Source organism: Pezoporus wallicus, unplaced genomic scaffold, assembly GCF_028554395.1.
Source record: "Pezoporus wallicus isolate ANWC-B61680 ecotype Strahan unplaced genomic scaffold, APGP_CSIRO_Pwel_v1 contig_3568, whole genome shotgun sequence".
Classification (NCBI taxonomy): Eukaryota; Metazoa; Chordata; class Aves; order Psittaciformes; family Psittacidae; genus Pezoporus; species Pezoporus wallicus.
Genome location: NW_026637826.1, coordinates 744,427 through 766,726, shown reverse-complemented (window position 1 = coordinate 766,726; position 22,300 = coordinate 744,427). Strand labels below are relative to the sequence as shown.

The following is a 22,300-nucleotide window of genomic DNA, read 5'->3' as shown; positions in this document are numbered from 1 at the left end:
CATGCGTGCTCCTGTGGGGTCTTCCAGGCTCAGTTCTTAATGGTTAGTTAGCTTTACATTCTGAGGCTGAAGCATTAGACCCAGATATGAGGAGAGCAGCATATTTTAAACAAGAATTCAAGTATTGTGTGTCCTGCGGAGTGGAGGAGCAGCTCATCTACCATGATGTGCTCCGTTTCCGTTGTTGAATTGGGTGGTGTTTTCAGCACCTTTTTCCTGATGGACCTTGCATGGAGGGACGTTACTTTCACCTGTGCAAAACAGGAGTAATTGGGTTCTGTTCAACTTGTAGCTTTTGCAGCATTGACTTTTACTCCTGGTTTATTGACCTCTCTGGGGCTGCTACCTGATAAATACAAGAAGAATAATTGGGTTTGTGAATTTAGATCCTGAAGTCTGGTCTCTAGTCTCACAGACATACCAAAGATCAGACACGTACAAAGGATTTATGTTTGTTTAAACAACACTAGAAATGCATGGTAATGGCTTTTCCTGTCTTCAAAAAGACAGGTTTTTAAAGGCTGGAGTTTTTATTAAAAGAAGTACTACAAAAAGACTCGTGTACCAGCACATGAGGAAAGTGCTCAGTAGAGAGTCTTGCTGGAGTGACTGCATGCATCTTTGCCACAGTGGCTAATGAGTTTGAGTACAGTGAATTAAGTATACTAAGCTGCTTTTATTCGTGTTGGGAATTCCAGGTTCTTAATTGCTTGTCATCATTGCAGAGCGAAAGAATCATAGAATAGTTAGAGTTGGAAAGGACCTTAAGGTCATCCAGTTCCAACCCCCCTGCTGTGGGCAGGGACACCTCACACTAAACCATGTCACCCAAGGCTTCATCCAGCCTGGCCTTGAACACTGCCAGGGAATATTGAATTAAAAGGAAACATCACAAAAAACCCCAAACAAAACTAAAAAAAACCCAAGAACAAATAAGCACGCAAGCAAAAACCCAAACCCTTAAAAACTTTGGGCCTCTGTGAGGCACAGCTGGTTTTTGAGATGATCTCAGCAGCTGCATAGTTCTCAGTCACTTTGCTTCTGTGTGAAGTAGGCAATGCCACAAATTAACATAGCGTGGTTTGTCTGTTTTCAGGCTGGTACAGAGGTGTTTCCATTAAGAAGCCCAATGTAAAGGTAAGTGTATATACATCTTTCTAATCTAGTGGGAGATTATATCCATCTTGCTTTTGCAACCTAATAACCTTTTTGTTTTCCTCACCCTTAGGATTTTACTTCTCTAACTTGTTTTCCTGTGGGAGGATTGGCTTTATTTTCTATATTGAGAGAATGATGCTTGTTAGTTACCCAAAGGATCAGAAAACTTCCTGACATGTACCATGTAATCGTTCCATCATTTCTAATTCCCTTTAAGAAAAGCATAGATGGGTGATCTAGCACTGCTTGGTTCAGGGTTTTTAAAGAACAAGTTTTAAAAATTACATTATTAATCTAAGACAACTTTGAAAAAAGTCCCATGAAAAAGAGTATTGTGAGTTCGTTCTTTTTTTCAGATCTTCATACTCTGAGCACTGCATTGGGTTGTTTTCCAGTCATATCCCTTTATTGCTCTTGGAGGAATTTTTGAGTGTTCTGATATGAATCATTTGCAAGTGCATGTATATTTTTGTAAGTGTATATATCCAAACAGGTAAATAGTTGCTTCTATGTAAGCATCACTTCATTATGTTTTGGTTTAAATATAGCTTGTATTTAAAAAAGGAGAGTACCAGATTCCTCATGCTTACCAGTGTCATGGAATATTATACTACCTGTATTATGCTTTCATGACCGTAATACTCTCTTAATGGGAAAGCCTGCATTCATTGTGCGCATCTTGGTATGACTTCTGCTTGCCTGTATGTTCAGTTTTGATAAGAGAGCTCTTCAAAGCTTCTTTGGTTTCTTAGGTAACCAGTACAGGATCACAGAAATAAATGGCATTAACTGGAAGTGAATCAAACCAGAAACTGAAGTAGCATTTCTTCCTTTTCCAGACTTTTGTGTGGCTGACAGCATGCACATTTGCTTTTTTGTCTGATGAAGTCATTCCTGTTAGAGTCATCTTTTTTCCTTCTGCAATTTCAGTCTTGCCCATGAAAGAGGAATTTTTGTTACCAGTTTGAATCATCTTTGCTTAGTATTCCTTTCAACCCCTCCATGGAAACTTTTCTTCCTCAATTGTACTGCTTAAAGCTCTAAAAATTTAAAGCTCAAGTGTGACTTGAGCACTGACGTTTTTGTCAGAGGCTGTCAGTTGTTGTTAACCTGAAGATTGCCAATGCTGATCCTGTATGACCATGAAAGTGCCGGCTTACTGGTCTTACACTGGGTCTGCTCTGGGGATTCAGGGCCACGTGTTTTACAGAGATAATAGACTGCTATGAAAAGTTGGTTTATATTACCCCTTTCCTCATCACGCAAGAGCACAATGGCACAGGAAAGGTTAGAATCCAACCATCATGGGAGCAAGCAGAAGGCAAATAACTGGAGCTAGACCAAGGGTTTAAACAGCTTTGTGTTGGAAAGAGAGAGGAAAACTGGATAGCTCCAATGTATGCAAGTAATTTTTTTAGACCTATGTCCTTGTCATCTAATGTAATGTAGCATTCGGAGGCCTGGTCTGGAAGGATACTGATGCTATGCTGCAGGCTGCACAATAGCCACTTCTCTGGCTCTCCTGGCTAACTTGCATCTCTCCACTAAATGTTCCTGGTAGATACCTCTAGTACTCACTCCTTTCTGTTGACTGCAAGCTGACGCTTGACACACCTCCTTCCTGCCTGCTCATCACCTTACTGGATTACTGGGCTCAGTCTTTGCAGTCGGAAGACAATGGGCTAAACTTAAATATTTACTTTTAAATCAGTCTTGTTCCTTCCAAGGCAGCTGTGGAGGTGGTTTGAGTCAGTGTGCAGTCCTGTGCTAAGAATGACTGATGTGATGACTTGTGACTAACTGCTTGGTGACTTTTGACTCTGGCATCTTTGACACAGTGTTAGGGGGTTTGGGTTTTTTTAATAGGTATATTGATATTTATTGTGGCTTAAGATATGAGCACTATAAACTGCAAATGTGTTTTTCTAATGTACAGACATTTTTCTCTTGCAGGGGATTTTTCCTGCAAACTATATCCACTTGAAAAAAGCAATCGTCAGTAACAGAGGGTGAGTATTTCTCCATCTTTCTAAGAAGCTGCCATGCTTCTCATCTAGAAGGGAATCTAAGCAATAGTTAATAAAATTGATAGAGTGGTTTTAGTTCATCGTAGCTTGTGTATTAGGGTTTGAAAATTCAATGTAATTCTGCAGAGTTTTAGGGAGTTTTTTTGTTCTTTAATAAAGCAAGACTCAATTCTCTTGGTTACCCCTGTTCACATTTGGTACCTCTAAAGTTACAATTTTATGAGCATCTGGAACACAAACATTTTCAAGAGCTCTGTTAAACATTTTTCCTTTCTGCTTGTTTCTTCACTAGTAAAGTTCTCTGTGTTCCTGTTTGTTGTGGAGGCACTGGCCTGTAGACAGCCTGCCTCATGTATCAGCAGTTTCAGTGAGGCATAGTCATGTTACTTTGAAACTTTGCAAAAGGATCCAACCTGCCACACCTCAAACCAAAGAATAACTGAAGCACACTGCTGGAAATGCTGTGCCTTCACTGTGTTTATATATAGCTTGTATGTTGCTGGAGGTGGGTCTAGTTTAGTCCATGTGAATAGCTAAACTAATGGCAGTCGAATGTCAGATTTTACTGTGAGTAGGCTCTAAACCCTGCAAAGTTTTCTGAGAGATTGACTGAGACTCCTGAAATCAATATCTTGTGTCTTCACAGCTTTTCTAACCTGCATATTCTAGATTAAGGCCCCTGCGGGGAGATAAGTGCAGCATTGCAGACAGTGACCCAAGGCAATAAATTAAATGTGGAACGTAAACCACATTAAATGGCATTTAGTGAAGTACCTGCAGAAAAATGGGACTTCTGATAGTCTTGTTTTGTATGTTTGCCCTCAGAGGGACTGTGTAAAGATTACTAAGGGCAGCTGTAATACTAATGCTTCATCAATTTGGGGTGTAATAAAATTATAGCATAGAATTACTACTCCTAATGTGTACTCTTCTTAGGGGGAAGACCTGTTTCCTGCAATCTGTAATTAATTAGTACTTAGTTCAGAATTTATAAGGGACATTTATTATGAAAATATTTTACTTAATTTCAGTTATTAAGCTGTTGTTCACTCATCCCACGGGTTTTACCTTTTCTGATTCTCTTCCTCATCCCACCACGGGATGGGGAGGGAGTGGCTGTGTGGCTGGCTGGTATTTGTCCACTTCAGTTAAAAACACAGCACTGCACCAGCTACTAATAAGGAGAAAAGTAACTGTTAGAGCTGAACCCAGGAGAGGCTTAATTCACGAGGGTATGTTGTCAGCATCATTCTCATCCTAAATCCAAAGCCCAGGACTATACCAGTTACTAGGAAGAAAATTATCCCAGATGAAACAAGGACAGCATGGCATATAATAATCTTATATTTGAGTCATAGACCCAGTGTAATATCATTAATATATAGTCGTTATAACAGAGGAAGTGCAGGGTTAGAGGGATGAAAACCATCCAATTTACACGGTTAAATGTTGTCCTGATGTGTGCTCTTTTTAAATGCAGCCATACTGTTGAAGGCTCGTCTTCCGGAATGTTTTCTTTTTCACTCATGCCAAAAGTGTACAAATCCATTTCTAAAAATAGTATTTAGAAAAAACACCTTTCATTGGTTTTGTTTTTAACTCTCATGTTAGCTGAACAGTACAGTGTGATTCCTTTCATCCGTTAGTTTTCCGTGCTTTCCTACTGGAATGTTGAACTATTTTGAGTCCCTTCCCTGTAATATCATTTTATGGATATTGGAAAAGAACTGTATTTGGCTTGATAATAGGAAGAAACCTGTGATCTGCTTTAGTGTCCTGCAATACTGAAACAGTCTCCTGGATAGGAAAGATTAATAGATGGTAGATCTTCTTGGTATTTAATGACATTGGCTAACATATGAATTTGAGGGGGAAAAAAGGTTGGTCTGTCTTAGAGAGAAGGGATACAAACCTGTGAAGACCCCACTTCACAGGCAAGTTAATTTAACGTGCTGTAATCATGAAAGGCGTTTTCATTGACCTTGATTAGAATGAAATGATAGATTTTGAACAGGTAACTGGGAAATGCTTCATATAAGCTGCTCTTATGGAATGTAATGAAGGAGCAGCTGATACGGCTCTGGAGTTGCTTTAGACAAAGTGTTCCCCTTAAGATATTTTCCTTTATGTTGAACAAATTCAAACAAATTCAAGTTGTAGCATTTCACAGATTACTGTGCTGGCATTTATTTCTTTTTCTACCTTTTCCAGGGCACTTTTCCTAACTTTTTCCCCTCTTCTTGTCTAGGCAATATGAAACAGTCGTGCCGCTTGAAGATTCTGTTGTGACTGAAGTCACAGCGACACTGCAGGAATGGGCCGTGCTATGGAAACAGCTGTATGTGGTAAGAACAGTACTTTCCTCCCTGTATTTTACCTCTCAGATCTCTTTGGAGATATGTTGCCTGCATTTCAGTCAATTAGGAAAAAAGGATCATCAACATAGAACTGTTAGATTCATCTTATCTCTTGGGGGGTCCGCTAACTGCAGATCACTGATCAAGTGAGGTTCATATGGGCTACAGTGGAAATTTCAGCAGTTTTGGAATTCTGCATTCAGATCTGAAAGCTTCATTGTTTAAAAATAAGTAAGCAAATTAGTGTTCTTAAATAGGAAAGAAATAATATATGTGTTGAGTAACACAAAATGAAAGCCTTCTGTAAGTCCCTTCAAAGAATTATTCAGACAGTATGTATTTGTTTTAGCATCTGGAGTTTGAAAGAAGAACTCGGAGGTGTTTTTGTATGATTGTTCCTTCATCTATTAGAAATAAAACCTCAAGATACTGCCTTGAGCTCTATACTCATCTGTTTTATATAATTTTCAGTTGCTGCCACATAATGTCACCTACTTCAGTTTTCATTATGTTCTTCTCTTCTTAATTGCCAAATCCCATAGAGCAGCAAATAAAACTTGCACATTTGAAAATATTTTTTCTGGTTGTTTTAATTTTTTTCTCCTTTTAGCTTGGTAATTAAAGGCCAGAACTGTAGGTTGTACAAGCATCAATATCCTTTCTTTCCTTACTTTAGAGAAATACATCTATATAGAGGTACAGCAGCTTTGTCTCCTTATTTAAACCTGATGTGACGGTAGTTAGATCTGTAGGAAATAAAGCCAGAAAAGATGCAGTTAAATGAGTCTAGTGTATCCCTAGCATAAGCAGCCATGTCCTGTACGCCCTTCAGAAAGCAATCAAGTCTATCATGAAATAAATTTCACTTTTGTTGCACTCACTTCTCCTATGGGGATCATATGCCTCTGAAGAAATTTTCTTGGAAAGTAGCATCTGACCTAATGTGGGGGCCTGGCACACATTATACACACTTTTTTAATGCCGCCGTTACACCTAGGATTCTTTCTTTTTTACCAGTTCAAATAGTTACCTCTCTGGTGTATGAATAAAGCAATCATTTCTGGTTTCCTCCTGCAAGATTTCTCTCTCCCCAGCGTCAGATGAAGAGGACAACAACAATACTGACAGTGGTATTAAATTGGAAAAAGGGGGATCATTTTACCTACAAACGAGTTGCACTTCCTCTCTACTAATCCATTTCTTTTTTATTGTTCAGACTAGTTCCTTGAGGGGAGGGAGAAAGCTCTAGCTATAAACTTTCGCTTTGTGATTTTCTTTCTGGGACTTGTTCCTATTCTAGCTCATTATACTCATTATAACATTGCACATAATGTTATTGCATTCTTAAATAACAGGGGAAAGAATTTAGTGTTTCCATAGAACTTGAGAAGGGAGCATCTGTTCCATTACGAAAGAAATAGCAGAGCTTCGAGCAGAAAATTTTTGTGGTGGCTTTCTTCCAGAAATTGGGCAGGAGTGGGGATATCTAACCTAGAAATAATCCCAGAATTGTTTAGGTTGGAAGGTCTCTTGAGAGCATCTAGTTCAACTGCCTTCTCAAGTAGGGCCAGCTAGACCAGAGTTTCTAGGACTGCATCCAGTCAGGCTTTGAGTTTCTTGTCAATGGGGACTCTACAACTTCCCTGGGCAAAGCTGCCAGTGTTTGACCACCTTTAGTCTTTTCATACGTTGAAGACTACTGATGTAGTACCATTGCCTTTCTGATGTGAGGGGGCAATCTACACTGTTGTTAGGTGGGGAGCAGAAATTTATCCCATTTATAGACTGTAAAGTTGAGGCCTGAGGAGGTGTGCAGAGGCTCACAAAAGGACGTGGCAGAGCTGGAGTTAGGATTTTATACTTTGTGTTCAGGCTAGAAGCTATGCTGTAAGGTCATGTCTTAAAGTATATTAAGAGACTAAATGGCAGTGCTTGCTTGTTGTGGGATCAGCAGCAGCAGAAAATTTTATTAGTCCCAAACTGTAATAAGAATCATGTTAGAAATCTAATTAATGTTATTTATCATGCTGCTGTGCCTAGTCAGCTTTGTAGAAGAGTTTCTTCTTGTAGTGAAAGTTCAAATGCTAATTGTTCCTGCAGATGCTTTCAGTAGGTCAGTACCTATAAATGGCAACAATAGGCACTTCATTATTCTGTAGCATTGCACTGTAAGGCAGCTGTCAAACAACATGTACAGCATCTCTTCATGCCTCTGAATAGGCTTAAATGTTCTTCTTGTGCTTTGATACAAAATTCTCACTTGGATTATGGTTTGAAAGACCCAAGTTTGTTTCAATCAAAAATTCTAAGAACTTGCTTTATTGTTATCATTGAGCTACATTGTAAGGTTTGTATTTCCCTTTCAGTTAAACAGTAGGAACTGGACTGTAATGCCCAGGAAACCTGGAGTGATTAAAACACTATCTGAAGAAGGATGCTATGTTGTTCCTAGGTAAAACAGCTCAGCTGGCAGAAAACTGGAGGGAGGAGGAGGAGGACAGTGAGAAATGGGAGGGCAAAGTGAAGCACAATTTTGAGAGACGCAGTAGTAGAAAATTAGTTTGTGTAAAATATTGGCTATTTCCTCAGCTCTTTCTGACCACAGAAAGTCCGTGATATTATCAGGAAGAAGCTGTGCATGGGGAAGCTTGAATAGATTTGAGTTCTAAGAGCTGTGCAGTCATTTTAGTTTCTCTGTGAAATATATATTGGACAGATTAGCCTGAATTCACTATACTACACTGGGCTGTGATGTTTCAGTGATTTTTGCCATCAGGGTGAAAGCAAAGTGCTAGTCATAGTAGAACTAGAAGCTGAGACTGGAGAAAAAGGCATTTTTGTGCAGGAAGTTTGTAGAGGAACTCAATGCACGAAATTCATTGTCAGCACAGCAGACAATGTCAGACAAAGGATCATTGTGCTGACAATGAATTTGAACGAAAAAGATGTATGGTGTGTTATTTGCTTTTCTGTAATATGTTATGCTTTTGGTAGTTGGATTCTGGTATTACAACTCCTAAAATGCTAGTGAAATGATAAGATTTTGGAAATGCAAGAGGTTTCTTTCAAATTAGAAAGGGAAAAGGATACAAGTAATACCGATATGGAAGCTATTGGAATTTGTTATTTAGAGTGGATGTTTTCTGTAGCAGTCATAGAATAGTTAGGGTTGGAAAGGACCTTAAGATCATCTAGTTCATGACAACCTAGTTAATTCTATGCCTACCTAAAAATCACCTTCGTTACTGAGTAATCAGTAATAGTATTTCAATATTTCATATTTTTAAAGGAGTAAAGATGATATGACTTTTATGGTTCTGGGGACAGACATTTTAGCAGGGCCTGTTGCAATAGGACATGGGGTGATGGCTTTAAAACAAGGGTAGATTCAGACTAGATGTAAGGAAGAATTTTTTTACAACGTGAAAACATTGTCACAGGTTGCCCAGAGAAGTGATCAATGCCCCATCCCTGGACACATTCAAAGTCAGGTTGGATGGGGCTCTGAGCAGCCTGACCTGTTTGAATATGTCCCTGCCTGTGGCACAGGGATTGGACTAGATGACCCTTAAGGGTCCCTTATAATGCAAATCATTCTATGATTCTATGAAAAGAGCACATTTTTTCCCCCTATTTGAATGTATAGTCTGTGTGCAGATAGATACAGTGTCATGACACTGGAAAATAAAAAAGCAGTTCTTTGCTTTCTGATCTGTGTCCTAGCTTCTAGTATGAGCACAGGAACAGTAAGATTTAGTAACTGCTTTCTTTCAAAAAGGTCACTGATTTATTTAACCTACTGGGTTTGGGGTTTTCCTACTTTCTCTGCCGTTGTACAAAATCTTTGGGAAGGAGTTCATGGGAGGTGAGTGCTCAGAATCTGCTATTTAAACACTGTATACCAAATTGCTGGTGAATTGGGCAGAGTTCCTGATAGCCAGAGCTGACCAGATGTGTGTGTGTGCATCTGTATGCACACACGCACACAGATAGATACATATACTGCCACTGAGCATATGGACCCTCTATCTATGTTACTGTTGTGTGGCTCAAATACTCCCTGTTTTCAGATCAATTTGGACAGGATGCCTACTTTGTTTTGTGGGAAGCCTAACAAATTAAAAGCAGGTCCTACTTATCCTTTCTTAGTATTACAAAGGCTTACAAACAAAAGTGATTCCCTTCTGCAATACTTTAATATAGAGTGGAAGTAAATAAGTAAGGTTATTACTGGTACCACTATAGGAAGCTGAGCTTGTTCTTGTGCCTACTCTAAAGGGACAAGGAAGAGAGAGCAGAAAAGACAAAATGAACCTTTAGGAGACTTCTGTAGGCACAGAGGTGGGTAAAGATGTAGAACTGCATTTGTTACGGGGGAACGTATGTGTGCAGCTCTCGTGTAGTTGCTCAGATGACTTTCACTGAGACAGCAAAATAGTGCCAGTAAGGTAGATCACTTTCTCTCTTATTCTGTACGTGTTGATAAGATTTGTTACTTCTGTAGTACTTCTGGAAAGGATCTGCAAGTTCTCTGTCAACTTTTGTTAATTAGGTCAGACAAGGCTCCTGTGAGTTAAGTCAGCTTAAAGAGATCACTGAAACTCACAGTTGGAGCATAGTAGCTATTTTAACAGCAAAACAGAATTCCTCAGAGTTTCAGATGTGATGTGAGGGCTATTTCAGTTGAAATGGAAGATGCCTGTAAAGAGAACAAACATAACTGCCCAATTTAGAATTTAGTCACATCAGTTCAATAAAGGTAAGTTGCTACTTTTATGCAGTAGGAGAGTGGATGAAAAAGTGTGGAGTGACATCTAGTTTCGGGAGTAAGACCTAACGGCATGGGGAATAGAAGGAATTTCTTGCCAGTTGAATCCGAAACAAATTGCGTATTGTCTCCTTTTAAATTTTCTGAGGATTGTGATCAGAGGAAAAGAGAGTGGGTAACAGGACTTGGCACGATTGAAGCTGATTTGGGTGGTTTAGGGTGTCCCTAAAATTGAAGCTTTACTTCAAAACTCATCTTAAAAACCAACTAATGGACAAACCCCAACAAAACCTGTTCACTGAATCACTAATGTAATTTACTCTTGTAGTAGAGTATTTTGAGGCTTTTTTCTTTAGCTGGATGCCTTTTGCTTCATAGCTGATAAAGTATGGAACTGCTGGTGGATTTTTCTGAAATATGTAGACAGAAGAAAGTGTGGCGTGGTCCAAACCAGACATGCTGCACCTGAGGTGGCTTCAGAAGGTCTCCCTTGAAGGAGAGGGATTCCCTCAAATTAAGGCCGAGCATATTTCATGCATACCTACAGTTCTGTACAAGCAAACTCGTTGAAAGATGAGGTATTTGTGCCAAGATATACTTACAGAATGGTACTGCACGTTGGTATTGGTCCTCTGTCCTCTTTTGGAGTCATTTTCAAGCTTACCTGAAAATCAGCAATTCCTTTAGGATGGTCGTTCAGGTATTGTGAAAGACGCATCTAAAAGTATTCTAAAGAGCTGGTCTGGTTGACAGACTATAAAGGGTCCTCATTATTATTATTTTTCCCTTCCCTATTTTTAAGAGATTTAATGCAGTCAGTCTCACATAGCAATTTGTGGAAGTCTTTGAGCTTTAAGGAATTAGAAGTAGGCATACATTTTTCTGAGAGTGAAATAAGATTAGTTTGTAAGCAAGTCTTTTATCATTAAAATTTGAAAAATTGCTGTAATTGGTTTGAAAGTTACTTTCCTTTGCAGAACACAAAACTTATGGTTAGTTTATTGCATTCAAAGAAAAGTACAACCAGGAGCAATATCTGCAGTACCTTTTATTTACTTCCACATACAGATTTATGTTGTCATTTAAGATTATTAGCATGAACTAGACAGTTCTTAAGAATTTTCAAACAAACAAAGGGTTGACTCTGAAACAGAAATTACAAAGTATTAATCAGACTCTATGGGAGGAATATATGTTTTGAGTTGCCATGGAGATTTTAATAGATCTTTCAAACTGAGACAGAATTAAATGTAAGTCACCTTCTGGTGTCCTTGGCAAGTCCTGCTGTGACAAACTGTGTGCAGGGTGGGTTTATCTTTTCTTGGTTTGTAGGAGAATATTTAGGTATTGATATGAGAGGCCATAATAGGCTCTTTTATTTTAGTGAACAGAAGGGAATCGCTGCCTTCCCAGTACTGAAATTCATGGCAAATTGTGAGGGGGGCTGATGCCAACGTCATGAAGTTTAACCATGCCAAGTGCAAGGTCCTACACCTGGGTCGGAGCAATCCCAGGCACAGCTACAGGTTGGGCAGAGAAGAGATTCAGAGCAGCCCAAGGAGAAGGGCTTGGGGGTGTTGGTTGATGAGAAAATGAACATGAGCTGGCTTCAGTGTGCACCTGCATCCCAGAAACCAACCGTATCCTGGGCCGCATCCAAAGGAGCGTGACCAGCAGGTCGAAGGAGGTGATCCTGCCCCTCTACTCTGCTCTTGTGAGACCTCACCTGGAGCATTGTGTGCAGTTCTGGTGCCCTCAACATAAAAAGGACATGGAACTGTTGGAACAGGTCCAGAGGAGGCCACGAGGATGATCAGGGACTGGAGCACCTCCTGTATGAAGACAGGGTGAGGAAGTTGGGGCTGTTCAGCCTGGAGAAGAGAAGGCTGTGTGGAGACCTCATAGCAGCCTTCCAGTACCTGAAGGGGGCCTATAGGGATGCTGGGGAGGGACTCTTCATTAGGGACTGTAGTGACAGGACAAGGGGTAACGGGTTCAAACTGAAACAGGGGAAGTTTAAATTGGATATAAGGAGGAAATTCTTTCCTGTGAGGGTGGTGAGGCACTGGAATGGGTTGCCCAGGGAGGTTGTGAATGCTCCATCCCTGGCAGTGTTCAAGACCAGGTTGGACGAGGCCTTGGGTGAGATGGTTTAGTGTGAGGTGTCCCTGCCCATGGCAGGGGGGTTGGAACTGCATGATCTCAAGGTCCTTTCCAACCCTAACTATTCTATGATTCTATGATTTGGAGGGTTTGGGTTTTTTGGTTTGTTTTTTTTTTTTAGATTAATTTTAAATCTTTGAAGTTTACAGTTAACAAAGAGCAGTTTCCTCTCAGAACAATATCCAGTCTACTGTATGTGTTACAGTGAACCCGTGAAGTACATGTGCAATATTTGAACATGGGAAATGGATTTTATTGAATGCTGGAGTCAGACTAGCTGTGAACAGAAAACCAGCAAGGAAACAATAGAATTTGCTCAGTGGCTGACCTGCAGATGCTTTCAAACTTACTTCTTTTGTGTTGTAAATATACTGAACACTTAATTACATTAGCCCAGGGAAAGAAGTTCTTAATCCAAAATCCAAACAGGAGTTTGAGAGTTTCCTCATCTTTAACTGCAGAGACCTGGTTTGTTCCAAATACGATGTTGTGACAGAATTGCACGTGAAATAGGGGCAAGTAGTAGTGTGGTTTGATTTTAATTTTCCAGAGATGAATTTTGAAGAAGCATGGCAGTTTGTATTGGGTTTGTTTTATTTTTAAAGAACAGAGAATAGAGAAAAGGGGGTGGGGTGGGGAGAGGAGGTAGGGGAAATGGCAATCTGGCTTTTTGGTGTGAGTGAGCAAGCTTGCGTGCATGTATAAAACTTAGAAGGGAAAAGACTGGTCATCCTTAAAGGGCATTTATTGGAACTAGAAAGCCTGTTTGTTGGATTTCATTTTATAGAAGACAGAGATGCTTTTAAAATAGAAAAGCAAAGAACATCTGTCCTTTTGGCAGCCTGTATGACACTGTCGTCCATGTGGAATCAGGAAGTGTCCTTCGGTCTTATCTTGATGTATGTTACTTTCTAGCCATAACCATTTCTGTTGTTTCTAACCATAAGACATGGAGAGGAAAAGGTAACAAACATAATATTATAGCTATTAATAATTATTGTAAATTATATATATCTGTATGCACCTATTTAACATAATTATATGTGTTTTCTAAGGAAAGTGGGTAATAGGAAGTTTTATGGGTGGGAGGGCTAGAAAAATCACTAACAAGAATTAGTATATATGTGCAGTAGTAGTAAAAACCTTGTGGCTGGAGCAGCATAGACCCCTGTAGCTGCAGCAGTGCACAGCCATCTCTTGGCCTGCCAAATCTGATTACTCTGCATTGTTGCATTTGGCTGGAGTGGAGGTTGTGGTTGACTATTGTGTCCTTCTTAAAAAAACAGGAATAAAAATACATCTAAATGGCTGGAAAATGAACAGATACTTGAGTTTATATAAGGTATTAAGGGGAAATTAAAACATGTAACAAGGTTATTAAAGACCCATTTCTTTTTCTTTATTTCGACTTCCAGCCATATGGTTATGGACATAACTGTAGAGATAATTGGTAAGTAAAAATTGATCTAAAAGTGTAAGTAGGATCCCAAATGCAAGCATTGAAGAACCAGAGAAATGCTGCTGCTCTCAATTTAGTCTACTTTTTCTGTAAGAGTTATAAGACCTTTTATCTTGTGGTCAATTACTGTATGGTAAGGAGACTGTAAACTATTCCTCATATTTCAACTACCCAGTGAATAGTGAGTAAGTGTGACTTCCAGAAAGAGGGAGAGCACATAGGGTGCTGAAGCACATAGACTTGAAGCACTCGGTTGCTGCATGTCGGGTAAAAATGCTTAGGAATGGGGAATGTCTGCCTTCATGGTAAGGTTTGAATAATTTTTAGTAAGCTGAGCCCTAAGAACCATACATTGAGCCACAAATGATAATGAGAAGCTGAATGGCAGTTTGTTAGATTGTCAAAATAAAGAGGTTCTGCATGTGGTCATGCAATCAAAAGCTATTGTAAATCATACGTACAGGAGCCAGGGTTGATTTTGGTTATTGTTTGTCCTCGTTTTCTTGAGTGCTGGACTTTCTCTTTGAGCAATTTCCTCATAACATGTTTTTTGTGAATGCTGGAATGAAAAGGGGAGAATACATTTAAAATGTATCTTTGGAGACCACTCACATGATTCCTTAAATTGGTTGCCTCTTAGTTTTGAGCTAATAGTGATTCATGGCCTTTAGAGAAATGTGGTCTCCGTTCAGAACCTCTGTCTCCTGAAGTTTGACTGTTTAATGCGAGTTATCATACAATGTTTTGCACATAAAGATTGCTTAATATAGAAGGAATACAAAGAAGTTAATGTATGCACTAATTGCCCTTAAGAAATTGGGGAGGTTTCTGCACGAGCTGTCATTTGGCTTCTTCACATCTTTATTGTGTTCCTCTTCCTGTAAATTTCATAGTTCTTTTGTTCCATTCTTCATTTAGAAGCAGAGCCTTGTGCTGGCTTATTGATCATAGATACAACTTTGGGTTTAGTCATAAATGTTGATGGAATATTAAAAGAACAGCGATTGCCAAGTTTGATTTTTAAAGTATTTAACTGTTGTCCCTGTCCTCTATAGTAAGTGCTTCTTCAGGTGGCGAGAATACTTTGTGATTGTACATTTACCCCTAAAAATAACATACCGCCTTTGAGGAAAAATAAATACATTATCAGTTGATATGAGAAGTTAACACCAAAAGAGAAATGAATTTAGAACACGCTGATGGCTTATAAAACAAATGCCCATTTCTTTTTAGTGCCAGTACTCGCTGCCAAGATCCAGTGTGTTTCGATGAGATCCAATCATATTGTGGGGAAAAAACTGTTGATGCAGTAATGGAAAACATAAATCACATCTAGGCTTATATTATTTTCTGATAATAGCCGCTGATACACAGATTCCTCTTTGTATCAGTAGCTTCCTGTTGGTGTGGGCTCTAGTTTATTTTCTTTCAACACAAATGCATGCTGCTGCTGGTCCCGAAGAGCACTGCAAACGTTGAAGCACACAAATGCTGCTTGGCCAAACGCTGCCTGTGTGTGGCCAAGAGTGGCTCCAGTGGCTCCTGTGGCTCCTGTGGCTGTTGCAGCAGCAAGTTCAGAGATGTGGGAAATTCCAGGGGTGAGGGAGGAGGCAGTAGCTTTGGGTACAAAGGAATTGAGTGGTTTCTTAAAAATGCTCAAGTCCACTCTTCTGCTCAAAGCCTTATCCTCAACAGTTAAGATTGCATGCACGTGTGACTTGTCACAAGGCTTCCTGGGGCTGGTACAGTGCATGAAGCCTTTCTTCTCGCTGCGTTTTGCTGAGCTGTGTGTTGATTTTGGAATGCCCCTGAGCTGAAACAACTTTAACAGATTTTGACAATCGAGAGTCCCAAGTTCTTTATCTGGAGGGTCTTTTTGGAAGGGGTGTGTTTTGGGGTGGTTGGGTTGTTTTTATGTTGTTCTGTTTGTTGTTGGGGGTGGCTTGGTTGTTTTTTGAGGGGTGGTTCTTTAGTAAAATGACAGCAGTCTGAATTCAAAGACCTTTGCACAACAGGGGAAATAGCATTCTTTGCCACCAAGCATTAGCTCTTTGATCTTAATTAAATGGCAGTTGATGGAGCAGATTTCAGTTTATTCTATCAGAATTGTCCTTAGAGGTGATGAGGAATTTGTGAATGCTCGCTCTGTAGTCTCTGCAAGGGCAGGCATTCAGAAATGAAGCTGAGACTGCATCCTTCCAGGCTGTTATTTAATACCTCTCTGGACCTCTCATGCCGCTGTTAGCTGGCACTGCAGCTGGAAGGGGCAGTTTGTCTCCTTCCCGTCCCCCTCCCAGAGCCCATTCCCACCCTGTCCTCTCTGGCAGCAGACCGGTATGTAGGCACCAAGTGGACTGAGAGCTGTCCTGTGCTCTCACTTGGCAGCTGATTAGGGGGAGTTTGAGCCTCACTCTTGTTTAATCCATGACTTAATTATAAACCTGCATCTTTGATAAGCATCAGTGTCACAGTTCTAGGAAAAGGCATTATTACTTTACAGTAAAGTCTTTTAATTTCAGAGTAATAGTTATTTTTTTTTTCTTATGAATTAGCTTAAGCTCAGTTTATTGTGTAGAAATGCATGTATTGTCAGTGTGTCCCAATGCAGTAGTTACAGTGCTAGTAGTGACCCTAGTGCCATTACTTTTCCACACTTTCCGCTACTGACAGCATGTAATATTTTTGTCTATTTTTAGACAGGGTAAGCCAGTAAAGCGTTGAAGGCAGTAATTTCATTTCAGGAATCCATCTGTACCTTCCTCTGTTATTTCCCCGAAGAGCCTCAGGACTTGAGGTAATAGTTAATAAAGTCTTTTTGTCCTATGTATAACCTGACATTCTTGGCCATCTTGCAGAGTACATGCTGAAGATGCCATGAGTTACCCATTTTAAGGAGGAAGGTAGTAACGTTTTTGGTCTCAGAGTTTCTGTTTTGACCTCAATAGCTCAAGTTTAATTTGAAGCGCACAAAGCCAGTTGTGTTCCACAGTGAGGTAAACTGCAGTTTCTCTGTGCATCAGGTCACTGCCTAGTAAGTATCTAGTGATTTTAAGTGCTTACGCTGATGCTATCAGATGGACTTGCTGTTTTCTTATTAGAGGAACATGCTTGAAAGCCAGCTTAGATAGGGTTTAATGAATTTCTAAAATGTAGCATAGATTAGGGGCTCATAATACTAAAAGAAAATGATCATTTTTGGGAAAACTGGGGAAGAACAGCATCAGGGGTTCTTTTTAACCTTTCTTTCTGTGTGTTTACTCATGAAAAGGAAGCTGTAAAGAAACAGGTGTCAGGTTTTCATGAATGTGTTGATAGAGTTAATGGAGTTAATAAAATGAATGTAAATAAAACATTAATTAGGGAATGTTTGATGGAACGGAAGAGCGGGAAGAAGGAAATATGATCTTAACCACTCTGGTGGGTTTTTTTCGGAACCACCAAATAACTTCGAAGGGTATTGTATATAGCTGTTACTAGTATCTTCATATCATAGAATCAGAGAATAGTTCGGGTTGGAAAGGACCTCAGGATCATCCAGTTCCAACCCCCCTGCCATGGGCAGGGACACCTCACACTAAACCATCTCACCCAAGGCCTCATCCAACCTGGCCTTGAACACTGCCAGGGATGGAGCATTCACAACCTCCCTGGGCAACCCATTCCAGTGCCTCACCAGCGTGTATGGTGACAGAAACTTTTGATCTTGGAAGTTATTGGCCCGTGTGCTGGATCCTTAGATAGATGTAGTGTATTTTTAATATTTGGAAGTATTTCTTTTTAAAGAAACCATCCTGTCACTTTGAATGGGGAGGTGCATACTGCATAAACACTGTGCTTTTTCAGAAGGCATCAAACCCTGTCGCCTTTCTCCTGCTCAGTCAGAAAGATGTGTGCAGTGTGGCAGACCTGTTTGAATTGGCACAGCACTGGGCTCTGAAGATCTGCCCCAAGTTTCGCAGAACTTACAGCAATTATGCAGTGGACCTCAGATGTTAAACAAAACGCCCAACCTAAACATTGGGAAGCTTCTGATTTGTACTTTCATGCAGGGAGCTCAGCTGCTCCATTTCTCTCATCTTTTGTCCCCTTTTGTCCCATTCTTGTCCAGGTTCCCAATCTGAGCTTGTCATAACCTTTCCCAGGTTCCTTCTCAGTTATTGCCCAGTTGTTCCCAGTGATGTATGTGTTTGTCTTTATTTTGATGAAACCTTAGTCTGTTTTCTTCTATTTGCTGAATTTTATCGGGTACTTTCTGCTTTCCTACATTACATCATTTTTTGTTTGTTTATTGTTACTGTAACTGTTACGAAAGGACAAAGTAGAATAAGTGTTGACTTCATTTTCCCTGCAGTTAAAAAATTGCCTGGACGATTTATTTAGCTGACAAGAAGTGATACACAGAGATGTTTTAGTGGTTAGCAGAGGTACCAAAGTGAAATGGAGATACCCAGTTGGCTTTCACAAGAGGAAAATATGGCGACCAATCCAGTGCTGAAAGGATGCAAGCCAAAGAGAAGTTTAATCAGTTTTTGTCTGGCCCTTGCGTCACAGGATGTAAACAGAATGGCAGTTTGTTTTAGGGGAACTAGCAGCATCACTGACAAACTTAGAATTGGATGGGTGATTTTAATGAGCCAGTTAGGCTTGTTGTTGGATTTGGGTGTCATACTCTGAAGTAGCTGCTGAGTTGGCTGTCTCAGATCTGACAATAATTGCAGGCATGTCAGCTCTCACTGTAATGCTGCTGGCTGTCATCATGTAGATCTACATTAGAAACACATCTAAATGCAAGTATTTAACAGTTACTCCATTACCAGTATGGTAGTCTAGAAATAACATAATTGTGATTTGATATTTCAGTTGAAATAAATGGCATTGCTGTGTCAGATAAAGCATTCGAGTTAAAATATTCAAATAGTTGCATAAAAGGGAAAGACAGGCATTGGGTATATTTCCTTATTTAAAAGTGATGGGTGTGAAACAAGCTAAAGTAAATCTTTTCTAGTTGTCAGGTTAATTTTTCCTAAAAAGGCCATACCCTGTTCTAAGATACAATTTTTCAATACCTTAGTTCTTCATTCCACTGCCATCTTTAAGGGTTTTTTTCTTTGTAGGTAGATGTGGGAAATACATAACTACATAGCTCACAGGGTTTTCTTACACCTGGACTGAAACATACACCGTGTGTATAATGTCTATCCGTGGTGTGACTTCCTAATGCAGAGAGTGATAGTATCTCAGGTGCCCTTTTTTTGAGAGAGAGAACATTACTGTGCAGCGAAACCCACCATATCTCTGATAGAATTCTCCCATATTATTAAAGTATATCGGAAAGATGTACCTTATGAATCAGCTTTTGTTAAAGGTCCTTAAATTGGCTTGGCCAGGGCCTCCTGATGGGTGTCCCTTTGGGTTCTCTAGACAAACCATTTCCTTCTTTCTTCTACCCTCCTGCCCTATTATGTTGAATCTATACCAGTTCTAACTCGGACCAAAAGATTAATTTTCTTGGAAATAAGTGGCAGCGTAGAGGGAAGAAATGTAATTTTATTGCTCCTTCCATAGAAAGCACTGGAATGCGATTTCATCCCTACTGTGAAGCAGAAGGTAATTCAGACAGGAACAAGCTTTGAGAAGCCAGGCTTCATAATGTACACTGCTTCTTGCCCTTATGCCTTATGCACTAGTGTCTGTGCAATGAGAATTAGGGCATTTTCCAGCTGAACACTAACCATTTTTAATTCTGTTGCCTTTTTCTGGCGGACCTGATTCTTGATGGGGTTCACTGTACAAGTGCCAGTCAGAGTGTGCATAAAGGAGGCAATACAGCGAGGAGGTTTGAGACTCCTTTTTTTAGCAGCCTGTATTTCTGGTGGGTTAAACTGGCTGTGCTCCCACAGTGTTACACTGCCATAAAGAAGTTACCAATAAAAAGAGGGTTTTTTTTTTATACTATTGGTAATATTCTAATGGCAGGGGTTATTATGTGGTTCTCGCAAACGCTTCTGTTGTGGTTCTTGATTCCTGCTGTGTTTATCTCCCTCATAGAGTTTTGGCTTAAAAACCAGACAGAAACAGGCAAAAATTATTCTCATGGCTCATAGGCAGTTTTAGTGTTGTCTTAAGTTTTACAAGCATAGAATCCAGTAGATTGAAAGGAACTTCGGAGGGGGCTCCAGTACAACCTCTTCCTCCCAGGAGCAAAACCTACTAGAGCATGTTGTTGAGCATCTTGTCCAGCTAAGTTCTGAATACTGTGAAGATCCCACAACCTCTCTGGGTAAACCTATGTTTTACATTTTGGCCACCCCCAAGGGAGGAATGTTTTCCCTTTATCGACTTGGAATTTCCAGTGTCTGTTGCCTTTAATCCTATTCTGTTTCACCTGCGAGAAGAATCTGCATTCAGCTTCTCTAAATATTCTCACCTGGCAGTTGTACATGGTAAATAAGCACTCCGTATGTCTCATGACTAGTGAAGAATTGCCTCCCCTGGCCTGCAGGCTGCATATACAGCCTAGTACATGGCTGGTCTTTGCTGCAGGGGCAGCACTGCAGGCTCCAGTTCAGCTTCTTCACAGGATCACCAGGTTGTCTTCCATAAAGCTGCTGCCTGCTGGTTGAGTTTCCCTGTTTTCTAGTGCTGACCTTTGTCAACCGTGTCAGAGATAACCGTGCACACCCTTAAATCTGATTACAAGTTGCATTGATAAAGTTAGCAGTAAATGTAGGACTTCTGCAGGCATTAACTAACCCTCCCTTGACACTGTGATTTAAAGAAATTAACAGTGCAGAATAAAATACAGCATTTGCAAAATGGTTTAAAAACGGATGAATTGACAACAAAGCAGTTGAAAATGGAGAACTGTTATTCAGTGCTGCTGCTTGTAATAGGACTCTGTTCTTGCCTCTTTGTTACTCGCTGTTCTCATAATAGGATCAGAAAAAATTGGTGCAGTCTCATAAAATTTGCTGATGATGCAGAAGTAGAAAGTTAAATAACGATTACTTCAGAAACAGTGCGGTTTGTCAGATACTTGGCTCATTCAAACAGCATCTATTCTAATACATCCAAATATAGAAAGGACCTACAGATGGTGTTTGTGTCCTGAAGTGCAATGACACTTAACATGATGAAACATTATTATGACTAACCAATTGAACATCAGCCCCTTCCTTGATTTTGATAGCTAAGAGGATAAGAAGTCTCGCCTTTATAGGCAGAGGGGCAGAGAAGGAGAGTAATAGAAAATTTCTCTGTATAGACTAAATGAGGTGATTGTTGAGCAGTTGCTACAGATTGATTCTGCAGTGTCTTATTCAGGATAGATGTGGGAAAGCTAGGAAGATTCAGAGGTGATCTGCAGTGCTTGATTCTTACAAGGTAAGGAGAGATAGGGGAACATAGAATGGGAGGGGAGGACCTAGAATGGATCTTCATGTTACATGGTCCATCTGACTCCTTTAAAGGCAGGTTCATTTCTAACTATGGCATTTTCAACATGTGCTTGTCTTGCCTGTTTTTAAAAAACACATCTGCACAGTGGATATTTTGCAGCCTCTCAAAAAGTTCAGTATGTTTTGGCCCATACTGTTACAGACTTTTTTCCTGAAACCTATACTCAGTGTTTCTTTCTGCTGGTTGTTTCTTGTTCTGCTTGCCATGGACAAGGAGAATAGATAATTGCATTTCTCTTTCAGGCAAGTTTTTGGTTAAAATTGTTTTCCTAATTCTTGTCATTTCTAGACTAAAAAAAACTACAGTCAAATCCAATCTTTAAAATGTAACATCTCATGGATATTCTTAGTATTGTTTCTCAATGTATAGTAGATAAAATATCTAGAGAAGTAAATATAGGAAAGTGACAGGAGCCTTACAAATGCAGAGTGAAGATACTATTTTGGCCCAGAAAGCCAGCTGTATCCTGGGCTGCATCAAAAGGAGCGTGACCAGCAGGTTGAAAGAGGTGATCCTGCCCCTTTACTGTGGTCTCATGAGAGCCCACTTGGAGCACTGTGTGCAGTTCTGGTGTCCTCAACATAAAAAGGACATGGAACTTTTGGAACAAGTCCAGAGGAGGCCACGAGGATGATCAGGGACTGGAGCAGCTCCTGTATGAAGATAGGCTGAGGAAGTTGGGGCTGTTCAGCCTGGAGAAGAGAAGGCTGCGTGGAGACCTCAGAGCAGCCTTCCAGTGTCTGAAGGGGGCCTATAGGGATGCTGGGGAGGGACTCTTCATTAGGGACTGTAGTGATAGGACAAGGGGTAACGGGTTCTAAACAGGAAAAGTTCAGGTTAGATATAAGGAGGAAATTCTTTACCGTGAGTGTGGTGAGGCACTGGAACAGGCTGCCCAAAGAACCTGTGA

The 22,300-nt window shown here is 40.1% G+C and overlaps 1 protein-coding gene across 9 annotated transcripts in view; it reads left to right on the top strand.

The window, feature by feature from the left end:
* The window catches only part of DOCK3 (dedicator of cytokinesis 3), a 203,581-nt gene that overhangs the window by 28,881 nt on the left and 152,400 nt on the right, over positions 1–22,300 (top strand). For all 9 annotated transcript variants that reach the window (XM_057407679.1, XM_057407682.1, XM_057407684.1 and 6 more), the window contains exons 3-5: positions 1,097–1,137; positions 3,112–3,167; positions 5,434–5,530. In XM_057407679.1, coding sequence (XP_057263662.1) covers positions 1,097–1,137; positions 3,112–3,167; positions 5,434–5,530 — 194 coding nt within the window. The remainder of the gene's footprint in view (positions 1–1,096; positions 1,138–3,111; positions 3,168–5,433; positions 5,531–22,300) is intronic.